Source organism: Nesoenas mayeri, assembly GCF_963082525.1.
Source record: "Nesoenas mayeri genome assembly, chromosome: 3".
Taxonomy (NCBI): Eukaryota; Metazoa; Chordata; class Aves; order Columbiformes; family Columbidae; genus Nesoenas; species Nesoenas mayeri.
In genome coordinates this window covers 66,235,915-66,247,715 of record NC_137544.1, presented here as the reverse complement: position 1 = coordinate 66,247,715, position 11,801 = coordinate 66,235,915, and the positions used below count along the sequence as shown (strand labels likewise).

Below are 11,801 nucleotides of genomic sequence, written 5' to 3'. Positions count from 1 at the left end.
CTTTTCATCCTCAGGTTAAGACTCACATTACAGTGGTTTTCTATCCCTATAACTTCTCATCCTCCACTCCAAAGTATAAATGTATTAGAGGGTGAATCTTTGCTACTATGGCAAGTATATTCTAAAATCAAGGATATACCACAGATATTGCCCTGTCCATCCTTTTATTCAGATAGTGGCATTTCAGCTCAAGACAGCAGCTCCTTCTAGACACAACAGAGGCACTAAAGGAGAAGTTGCCTTACATATTCACACCATGTCTTTTAGATATCATACAAGTCATCACCATTAGCTTCTGCTAGAAGACACGTCCAGGTCATGCCACAGCAGTTGCACAGCTGAGGTGTTCACCAAACCTCAGTCTATTGGGAACATGATATCTGATCCCAGACTGAGCTCTGTTCACTGCTTGCTTCAGACCTGGGCTGAGGGCTTGATGGGATGGCTCATGCCCACTGCTTCTTTGGAGAGTTGGCTTTGCTCTCCACTTGTCACTACAAAGGCACAAGGCAGGCAAAATAAATGTTATATTTTTAGGGCACCTTATCACTACTTGAAGAAGGCAAATGTATCTACAAGCAGGGCAAAGCTTCTATGGAAGGCACCTGTTGTGGTGTTTTGGTTTTTTTTTGTTTTGTTTGGTTGGGTTTTGTTGTTGTTGGTTTGGTTTGTTTTTTCTTTAATTTAGCAAACACAGACATATGCTACACAAATGTTTTTGAAACAAACGCTAAAATCAGTAATTGAACTGAAGGTTTGCATTTTGTTCTTTTCATCGCAGATTTAATGCAATTTATCTGTGATAGTAGTAACTAGATGGATAGCTGCAGTCAGCAGAAGTGGAGGAGATAGACTGTCCGCGAATGCAGCAAGGCGGCAATCAATGAATCCAGCTTCATGCAGTGTTCCAAGAGCACCATCTTGTGGCATTTTCTTTACAGAACATATTTTATTTTAAAAAATATCTATACTCCAGCACAATTTCATAAAAGGAGTTGTCAGCCCTTGGCTTTAGGAGTAAATATTTTGGAAGCTGGGGAGGGAATTCTTGTCACAATCTCAACCTAGATTCCTTTTATATTTTATATTTTAGATTTTATATTTTTACTATTAAATATTCTGAGTTTTTTGGAGAGTGCTGCCACAACTTCAGGTTCTAAATATTTTTTGCAAAAAAACTTTCAACACACTAAAATATAGCTAATGTAGCTTCTTTGCAGTGAGGCCTTCAGCTAATGACAACATATCTGACATGTGCTGCAGTTTGGCCACATGTTAGAAATCAGCCTCTGAGGTGAACAGCTAGGCTGTGTCCTATGCTAAGGTGCCAATAGTGGCAAAGTTGAAATAAGGTGGGATTTTTTGTTTCGGTTCTTCCATGTCTCACAGTCCTCATAGCACAAAGGCTGCTGCTCAAGTGTAAATTACACTCACGAGTGCATACAGTCTCATCCCTGTTTTTACAAGTTATTATATCATCAGACTGATCTACACCTCTCTTCAGCTTCTCTGTTTGCTGTAGTGTGAAAGCTGAGATTGCTTTTATTGTTTTTCAAAAAGACTTGTGCACTTCTTCAAACATCTCAGGTAGGTACTGAGCAGCTCCTTGTGCTTTTCAGGACGGCATCATAGGAGCAAGAGATAAGAGCTGCAAAATGTGGATATTCAATATCGATATTCAATATCAACTTCAGAAAGCCTCAAATCCCTGCTTCTGCCTGTCTCCCAGCTACAGTAGGGATGAAATTGGGGAAAATTCTGGCTCCAGATCTGTTCAGGCCAAGGGGAATGGCTACCAGCTGCAGCAATTTACAGAGCAATGTCCCACCCTTCCTCAACATGTAGAGCCATGCCTTGAGATAAGCAAGTAACAGGGAGAAATGTGCACTCTGCGGCACCAGCCAGGGGACTCTGTCACTCTGCAGGTTATTATCACCCTCTGCAGATCTGAAAGGCCTATGTAATGTGGGTAAAAGCTTAAAGCTCTCCTGCAATGTCACTGGGGCTCCCAATCATAGAGTCTGAAAGTGGTTTTGACAACACAGCTGTAGTAGCTGGGGACAACTCATCTCCATAAGATAACTGCTATGCCTTGCTCTTGTGCTCAGTCCTCTCACATTGATTATATATCAAATGCATGTTCAAGATAGGCTCAGCACAGACATCAACAACAGTCTGCATCTACTACTTTGTCCCCACCTGTGGTGTATAAATCACTCACCTTAGCGCTGGCTGGGGCACCAGCTAGTGCTAACATGCAATCCTCTCACTCTCTGAGGACCTCTCTTCTCAATCAGCAGGAGATGCCAGCAGGCTTGAGTGGGGACTGACTGTCCACTTGGCTTTTTTCTGCCATACGCTGAAGCCCTTTGCAAGGAGATGAACAATGCGCAACAAGATGCGCAGTTTTTATACAAATTCAATGCTTGGCATTGTCAGGCAGTTTCAACAGTTGAGAAAAATTACCATAAAGAAATAGCTGTGTGGCCACCACAGCTCCCCATGCTTCTCTTCAGAAGTTTTGCATAAGAAAATTGCAAGCATTGTTAAGAGGTCAAGGTCCTCAAGGAACTGCCATCCACCTGTTGAAGGCTGCAATCTTGAATGTCTCTTCTGAGACATTCTAAAGCTGATAGGCAAGAATCTGAGGATCAGGATGAAACAAAAATAGTTGGGCAAGAACAAACAGCCACAATGGTTTGCAGCAGACCCATTACAGTTTGCCTGAAGTTTTATTATAATTCAAGTAACCTGATGTTTCCAACAAGGTTTCAGATAGAAGGTAGTTGCCTCCTATCAGTCAGAAGTTAATTAGAAATGTCCTTTTCTTCATGTTGTTCATCTCTAGTTGTGACCACTGAAGTAATGTAATTCAATTCTTCCCCCTTTGCTGCAGGTAACAAGGAAATTTCCTCAAAATTCTGTGTGAGCAGCTCGACTACTACAGGGAAAGAAAGAAACAAACAGCTGTTATTCACTCCATGTACAAATTGTTAGGCCCACTAGAGCAGATAGTTCCTCTTAGTAAAGTCAAAACTTGAAAACTTCTCCACATTCAGCTCCAAAACAGACACAAGTTTTAATTCAAGATGTATCATATATTGCAACACCAGTCTTGAGTGTGGATGCCTGTGCCACATTTCTCAAAATCAATGTACAAAAAGGGCAGTTTTGTCCATATCATATTAAGATATCCATGCTCTTCAGGACACAGGAATTTCAGTAAACACAGATGAAAATTTTATAACAAACTTTGGCTTATAATATTTCTTAGCCATCTGTGCTCAGCCTACAACTTGCTAACAGACTCTTTGTGGTTGCATATAGATCAAGTCCCTGACTGCCACCTTTTCCACATCTCACAAACAATATTGGAGACACTGATATGCAGAGGTTTAGGGCTGTTACTTCCTACATAAACACCATCTTTTGGCCTGCATTACAGGACTTGCTGGTAAAGGCAGTATGGTCAAATCACCAGCATAAGTTCTAATAGGATGGAAGACTTTGACCTTTCATTCTTAGTTCTTAGGTATATCAGCAAGTGGACTTAGACAGACAAAAGATATACGGAACGAAAGTTCTTGATAGAACTCAGCCAGCCTCTTAAGTCTTAGGTTTAGGTTCAGAGATTAAGTTCACCACATAAAAGCATAATATTAGAAGTCCTGCTCAGCTGTTCACAAATGCAGATTTAACAAGTGCAAGAAACATTGCCATGCAGTCTATAACTGCTGTCTCAGCTCACGAAGCAGGACTCACACAACACTGCCTCCCCAGTCTGTCAACTACTTACTAACTGGGAAAACAAAACAAAAGAAAAACAACACTCAAATGACAGACATTTCCAAAAAAATGATCAGTCCTTTTCTTGAAAGCTTGCCTTTTTTTGCTGTGGAACCACAAGGACTTGAGTGATAGTAAGCCAGTTCTGCAACAGCAGTATACATTCAGCCAATAAAAATATTTTCCACTGAATGTTTTGGTTCAGAAACTATTGGCAATTACGGCAAAGAACCTTTAAGTAAGGAGTAGGAACACAGCACGAGGACGGATTTAGTACATTTTACACAAAACCAGGATATTTGCTCCTTGTTAAATCACCATTTTTAAGAAGAAAATACTAGAAAACATGAGAAACAAGCACAGAAGATAATATTTTAAAACGATAAAAAGGAAGTCCAGATTCGTCAACCGAGTTTTTGAGAACAGTAATTTATTTTCACATTTATAAGACAAACACGAATAATATTTAAAGTCGTATTTACAAATATATACAAATATTAAAAAAATTATCTTATGACTTAAAAAAATGGCAAAGTATTTTTAGCAGTATAGCCAAGATACAGTACTTTTTTTTTTAAGTTCAAAAGAGTATCACCACAGTTCAAGGAAAACCTGAAGTTTCTGAACAAAGAAATGAAGGAAGAGCAAAAACTTAAGATTCATGTAAGGTAAATCAGAGAGAATGGTATTATAAACGTTCACATTTTGAAATTAGGGCAAAGCCCTGAAACAAAAAAAACAGGCAACAAAACCCATAAAATCTAGACCCCCTCATAATTTTATGTTAAAAGGGACTTACCTCACTTGACAATCTCACTATAATTGTTTTTAAAATACTTTTGAACAAGAAAAAACAGTTAAATAAAACAGATTACACTTCTCCCTTGCATTCAATAATTGCTAGGGTTACATGTGGAAGGCTACTTGCCAAAACTTTATCTTGTTCAATATCTTTGTGAGGTATTTTGAAGACTGGAATGCAACAGCCAAATTGTTAGCACAATATCTGAACTGTTATTAGAATCCATGCCTAGAATTTTCTTATAAATTTATAGATTAGGAAGACTTTTTAAAATGGATATTTGTGATGATTCCTAGGAATCATCAAATAGACCGAATAGTACAAGGAGTAATAAAATTAATCTTTTTAACATAGAATAGCAGAAAGCATTTTCTTTGTGGATAACTTCACATTCTAAAAAAACTTTTATGGGACATCTCAGTCTGTATTGGGATGGACAGATCATAGTCGCCGTAGATTCTGTTTGCTCTTCTTAGTCCCAGGAAGCGGCCCCATCCTAGAGCTGGGTTTCACTGGTTTGCCACTCATACAGTCGCTGGAGCTGTGGTAGCTGCACAAACACTTCGTGCAGAAGTCAAAGCCGCAACTTTCACGATTGCACATTGCTCTTTGTAGGTAGGAGTCATACTTCGCAGGTGAGCCACAGCGATGGCAGACTTTAAGGCTTTCATTGTTTTTCAAGGTCTTGGCAGTCTGTTGGGAAAAGCACATAAAGAACACCATGGGTGGAGGATAAATACACACCCGAAACATTCCCTGATGATATCTAAGTGCCACAAAACATATTCTAACTTCTCACATTCTAGAGAGATAAATTACAAATTTAGCCTAACTCTGGCTGGATCAAATTCTGCTGGAGATTGAACAGGAATAATCAGTCTATAACAGCAGCTACTTTAGATTGCAATGGAGGTAGCCTATTTAAAATTCTTTAAATTTTAAATTTAAAGGACAGACAAACTAAATGCAAAGCAGTAAGAAAAACAACCCTTCTGAATCCTTCAAGCCTCATCCAAAAATGGTGATTTAGTTAACTTTAATTAAAAATAAAAATCTGAATTCCATTTAAATCATTAACATTTTTGGAAGGTGAACAATGTGTCCAGAAATCTCAGCTGTGGGGTACTTAGCTTAAGATAACAAACTGAAGGAATTTCTACTTCTTTCCAATTAATTAAATTTTTGCACAAAACCAGATTGACCATTCAAATCCATTCAGCATTAGAAAATTACAGATCTGTATAACACCTCATATCAATCAATCGTTAAAAGTAAAATGTTTTTATAATCTAAGCGCGTATGTATAGATCTCATATGTTTGTTTATCAAGGAAAAAAATTCTACACTGCTACTTAAGTGTACAGTTGAACTTTCAGATTCCTAAAGCTACAAAGTGTTATATAGTAGTGTTAGAGCAGCTTGATCATGCTTTCCAGTGCGATTATGTCTTCTTCTCTTATTGCACCAACTTGCAGAGTAAGACTTATGACCCTGAGTGTAAAAATTTTTCTTGTCAGGAAAATCTGTTGCTTATTAACAATGACTTTCAATAAACATTTTTAAATGTACTGTAAGAATTTGCAATGTAGACTTGCATCTATACATGGAGAAAAAAAAAAAAAGCTTAAGAAAAATAACAAGGGGAAGGGAAATTCAGGCTGATGGCAGTTGCTGACACTCCAAATGTGAGACACAGTACACACACGTAGTTAAAAATGCCATTTTAACATCAGATAAATAGTTGGGGAGAAAATAATAGAATGAACAGGAGAAATACTCATTTGTTTAAGCTACTTAGTCTTGGTCTTAAATCACTAAGCCTTTTTGAGGGTACCTAGATATCCAGGGTGGGGAAAAAAAAAATGTATAACATCCCTGTGTATCAATATCCTCCACTGAGTTTCTGACATTGTCTTAAAATAGGCTCAATAAGCCATACTAATAAGAGTTATAAGCATTTCAAACTGGAGATACTACTTTCAGAAATACACTTACAAGCTGACCATGTGGCAAACAATAAGTGAGAAATTAAAGATGAACAGAAGTCACCAGTTACCTCAGAAAACATCATGAGCTTGCTGTGATTCTTGGATGCTTTGGATCTGGTGCCTTTTTTATTCAAGTTGTTTGGTGGGGTTGCTTTCTGAATGGAAGCTAAAGCTGTTCGGTAGAGAACATACTCCCTTGTTGCAGCATGCTCTGGTGCCTTAGTACCATTCTAATGAAAAGAAAAAAAAGAACATAATTTGAGAAGAGACTTAAATTTGAGAGGGGCTTTTTGTTTAATAGAAGTAAACAACTTATTTTTGATCCTTCCTCCCAGCTAGAATTTTTCTAATAAGAAATCATCATACCAAGTAGTATGCTACTAATTTTACCCTGTTTTTCTCCGTCACTACTGTTATAAATGCGAACAGACTCTTAGTTCAGACCATCAAGACCAACCACTTCCTATTACGTAAAGTAACTTCCATATTAACACATCATAGCTATTTAGGTGCAGCAGGTAACCTAGTCACCAAAATGTTTTCAAGCACAAAGCAATAATTCTAATTCTTTATGGTGAGAGCAGGGATGCTTGAAGTTTTCTTTCCAAGAAGTAAACTCCTCCCAGCAATTTTCTAAGTTTGCAGTTCCTGTTAATAAAAGCATACAATGGCAGGGAGGAAATCAGACTATATGGGATGAATGTTCAGTGGTGTCCAGCTGTTAAGCCTAAGAGGCTAGCACTGTAAAATACTACATAAAATTCAGACTAGTTGACTACCTTACTCTGTGGCTTATCCTAAGCCTTGTTTCATTGTCTCTCCATCTCTCACAGAATATAAACACCCCTAGTGTTTTAAGAGAGTACTGCCTTGATCAACAGCAATGCCAGCATGGCTGGATCTTGTTTTGTTTTTTTTTTTGTTTGTTTTTTGTTTGTTTGTTTGTTTTGTTTGGTTTTTTTTTTATTTTATTTTTTTATTTCATAGGACAAATAGGTATTAGGAATAGTTCACAGTGCAAACAGTTTTTCAGAGGCTTCAGAGACTGTTGCTAGCAAGCACAAGCAGACAACCTGCACGACACAGTCAGCCAAGTGGTTTCTCTCAGTCTCTCTCCCACTGGACCAACGGGATGCTGAGATAAGCAAACCTCTGCTGAGGGCCTCTAGGGCTTGCCCAGTAGGCAGGGCTGAAATGACCCTCTCCTTCCTGCCTTCCTCGGTAACACAGGACATATGGAAGCTTTTAAGAACATCTGCATCTCTCCTTGGGTAACCTTCTCAGTCAGCCTTCCTTGGGCTTCAAAGACAGCGCAGTGACTAGCCACACTTGAGACAGGGCATCCTAACAGGACAAACTCAGACACTTCAGTGACAATGCCATCTCTTAAGACTGGGAGAAGTCCTGAAATAGCAGATAGACACTGCTAGCTTAGCCTTAAGACATCTGAGAAGTGCAGAAACTTACAGCAAGGTTTTTCACAGCTGTACTATACATTTGGAAAATCCATTTATCTTCTTGTAAAATCTTCTGCCATGTTGTGCTGACTTTGGCAAAACTGCAACAACAACAAAATATTAGTTACATCCTAGGAAAGGGAAAAACTTCTCATTTAATAGTGGCAATAGCTATGTATTTTCTTCTTTCATGTAGAAGATAGGATCTGTTCAGTTGTAGACTTAATTTGCCTTCTAGTGAAAAGACCTGTTCTCCATATATATCTTGGCTTGCAATGACAGGTCATGTTTTAATATATTGATACAGAGTACCAACCACTGAGTAAATGTCACAAGTCCCTTATCTAAAAACATTCTTAATCCATCTTATTCGGCTATTTACTTTCCCAATGAAATACAATAAGATCAATGTACTTACTTTATTAAATCCATCTCGCCAAGATGCCTTAAAATGTTTGCTAATATGTGTTTCAGGTTCTTTTGGAAGAGTTCGGCAAGAATGTCTAGTTTATCTAATCCCATTTTCTTTCCAATTAGGTTACAAAGTTCAAGCTTTCCCCTAAAAACAATCCTGTCTACCACAGCCCAAGACTTGAGGTTTCTTTTACCACTTTTTTTCAAAGTTGAGCAAATCATTTCTTCATAATGGATTACTGGCAACAAAGTCTTTTTTGAAAACGGTGCTTCAATTTGGTTCTTCATGAGACAATGCTTAGGTGTGCCACAGAGATTCCCGGCCAGAGGTATACTATCCTCATGTTCTATTGCATCAGTGTAGTGACTACTTAACATAGAGGAATAACCACTGTCCTCATTAAATTTACTGTTTTCTAGTCCCTCCATTTCATAGATACCTTCATCAAGTTTCTGGGTTACTTGTTTGTTTTCTTTGTTATGTACAGGTCTTCCTTCATCTTCAAGATCTAGATTTCTGGTGGCCACATGGTAAGAGTCACTAAGGAGTATTTTCTGGTGCTCTTCAGCACAGCTTTTACAAAAACCTTCCTCATAATTCAGGGGGCAGGATTCTTTCAGTTGTGTTTTCTCCACAGCAGACTTCAATGGTGCAAACCCAGCACGAGGAGACATGGAAGCAAAATCACACTTCATTTTCAAAGAGCGGTTAAGGTTTGATTTCATTATTTTGTTTGTATCCTAGAAAGAACAAAAAGGAAAGTATAGTATCACAACACAGCATAAACTGCATCACAAATTCTTTTTCTTATAAAGAACCAATCAGGCCTTCCTTCTGCATTATGAATTTTAAGTTTTATCTAACTCACCCTCCAGTGTCTGAAACACAACTAGTGGAACTAAGGATTTGATCAGTCATATGATAAATCAACTTGAAACCTTTTCAATATTAGAGCTTTATGCTGCTTATAGTTGGGGTGAGAAAACTGACAGAATAATTTACTTTATCACCATTCCACCGGTATAGATTAGTTTTAGACACACCAGTGCCCTCATTTTTTTCCCTCAATGCAGCGATGCACTCAAGACACTTGTGGTCCCTGGGAGGACACCAGTGGCAGAGGGTCCAGGAGTGACAGCAGCCCCATGCAGGGGCAGAGGCAAGCCAGAGGCAATGCTGCAGATGCAGCCACATATCTGGCATTTTTAAAAGGGGAGGAGGCCTGGTGTCACAGGAAAAGTCTGAGTGCTCACATGCATGTGTAAATTACAACGTAAAGCAGCAACCACTAAACAATGGTCAAAGTGAAAGAAAGGTTGTTTACAGGCTTGATTTTAAAAGAATGGGAAGTCTACAGATATTACAGGGAAACAGAGCTTTTCTTGCCCCGCTTCTTTCCCCTCCCCCCAAAGTGTGGTGCTATCTATATTAACAATTGCGGGGGGATGGGCAAGGGCTGAAGTGGAGAAGGGAGCCATCTCTGTCGTGTTAAGTCTAAGGGGAAATATAATTTTCAACATACTTTGAAATCCGTATGAAAAATATGCTCCTCCATCTGAGCAGGTATTTTAAGGGATTAAAGCACTTCCAGCAGTTTTGGGAAAAACTATTAGAGAAATGTGTTTAATGAACGTTTCAGAGAAAGAGTTCTTTCTTATTACCAACATTTGGTGAGAAAAAAGGAGCAAATATGCTTATGGCTTTGTACAGTGTGAGCTGGGGGAGTGATGCAAGCCCTCCTTAAGCCCCCTCCTCCCCTTCCACCCTCGTTTGCGCGCCATGAGTGAGTAGAGGAGCTTTTGGCCTGAAATCCTGCAGAATTAGAAAATGCCCTCTCGCTCCCGTGTTTCTGGGCCCCATGGCGGGCCCCGACCCCCCAGCAGAGAGGGCTCAGTCGCGGGCCCCTGCGGCGCTGTCATGCTGTTCCCGCCCAGAGCTCAAGATGGCCCGGGTGGGCGGCAGGTAGACCGGGTCCCGACCCTTCCGTGCCCCGCGGCCCCGGCAACCGCACGCTGCGCCTTTGGGGGTCTCCGCTTTCTCCCGCGTTGGACGACTTCCTCTAAAATAGTGGCGGCGGGGCGAGCAGGAGCAAGCCGGGAGGATGCCCAGCTCAGGCGGCGTGGCCCGTCCGGCGGGAGACAGCGCGGCGCGGCGCCTCCCCGCCCACCACCGCCCGCCGGCGGGAGCTGCGCTCCCCACCCCGGCTCGGACTCACACGGGAGCGGGGTGCGCCACACACCATCCTCGGTGGCGGGACGCTCCACGGCCGCCCATACGTTGCCGCCCCGTCTCATCCCATCCCATTCCATCCCGTCCCGCCGGCGGGAGAGCTGAGAGGCAAGTATGGGGAGGGCGGTGGAGCCGGGAGGCCGCCGGGGATCCCCATTCCCGATCCGCCTGCCGCTCCTCGCAGCGCAGCCAACACCGCCAGTGCCCCTAGTCCTCCGGTTCTGCCATCACGTACGCCGGCAGCCTCCGCCGTACCGGCCTCAGAGCCCTCACCGTGGAGCACCTCTGCCACAACCCTGCCCTGCCACGGAGCCCTCACCGCGGAGCACCGCTGCCACAAACCTGAACTGCCACGGAGCCCTCACGCAGAGCCCGGTTGCCCTAAACGGGCCGTGCCATAGAACCCCCGCTGCCCGCCCGCGCTCACCTGCAGGGCTGCTCGGCCGCGGCCAGGGAGTGCGCCGTCTCCTCCCCGGGTACTTTTAAAAACTTTGAATTTGGTATCCAAAACCGCTCCGTCCAATCGAACGCCGACGGCAGGGGCAGTGCGGCCAATGGGCGGCAGGCAGAAGGCGGGGACCAATCCGAGGCGCCGTGGGTGGAGCCGGCCCCGGTCACATTTTCCCTCCTCGGCCGCCAAGGAGAGAGGCGAGTGGTGGGGAGGTGGCGCGCGCGCGCTCCGAGCGGAGCGGGGGCGGGGCAGGGGGAGGAGCGTAGGAGACAGGGCTCGGGGCGGGGCCGCCTGCGCCTCCCGCTCGGCGACATCTCCCGCCCGGCGACATCTCCCGCCCGGGCGCCCCTTCCTCCGTCCCGCACCCGCGCGGCCCCACCAGCGGCGTCTGCGGAACGGGGCTGACACCCGCCTGAGCGCTGCGTGGCGCCTACACGCGTCTACGTTTGCTTCTGTAAATGGGTGCGCCTGGGACCCTCCCATCACCCCTGCGACTTCCGAGCGTGCAAAGCTCCGGGCACCCGGGGATGGGTTTGTTAGGCCTGGCAGTGACAGTGGATCTTACACCTGGGTTCCTCCCGTGGAAGAAATATATTTCTTTTGAAGTCTAATCAACGTTATCAGTAGTTGGCAGAGGGAGTGCTACTGGGAACTGAGCAGGCTGGGCATCAGC

General features: G+C 42.7%; 1 protein-coding gene across 1 annotated transcript; it reads right to left on the bottom strand.

Moving 5' to 3' along the window:
- Window positions 1–5,029: 5,029 nt before the first annotated feature.
- Window positions 5,030–9,182, bottom strand: FBXO5 (F-box protein 5; the record flags this gene model as incomplete). The annotated part of the gene is made up of 4 exons (XM_080341194.1): window positions 8,452–9,182; window positions 8,044–8,134; window positions 6,645–6,806; window positions 5,030–5,281 (listed from the first exon to the last, which is right to left on the bottom strand). Exons 1-4 carry the CDS (start codon window positions 9,171–9,173, stop codon window positions 5,030–5,032), a joined length of 1,227 nt encoding a protein of 408 aa, XP_080197320.1. The 5' UTR covers window positions 9,174–9,182.
- Window positions 9,183–11,801: the final 2,619 nt, after the last annotated feature.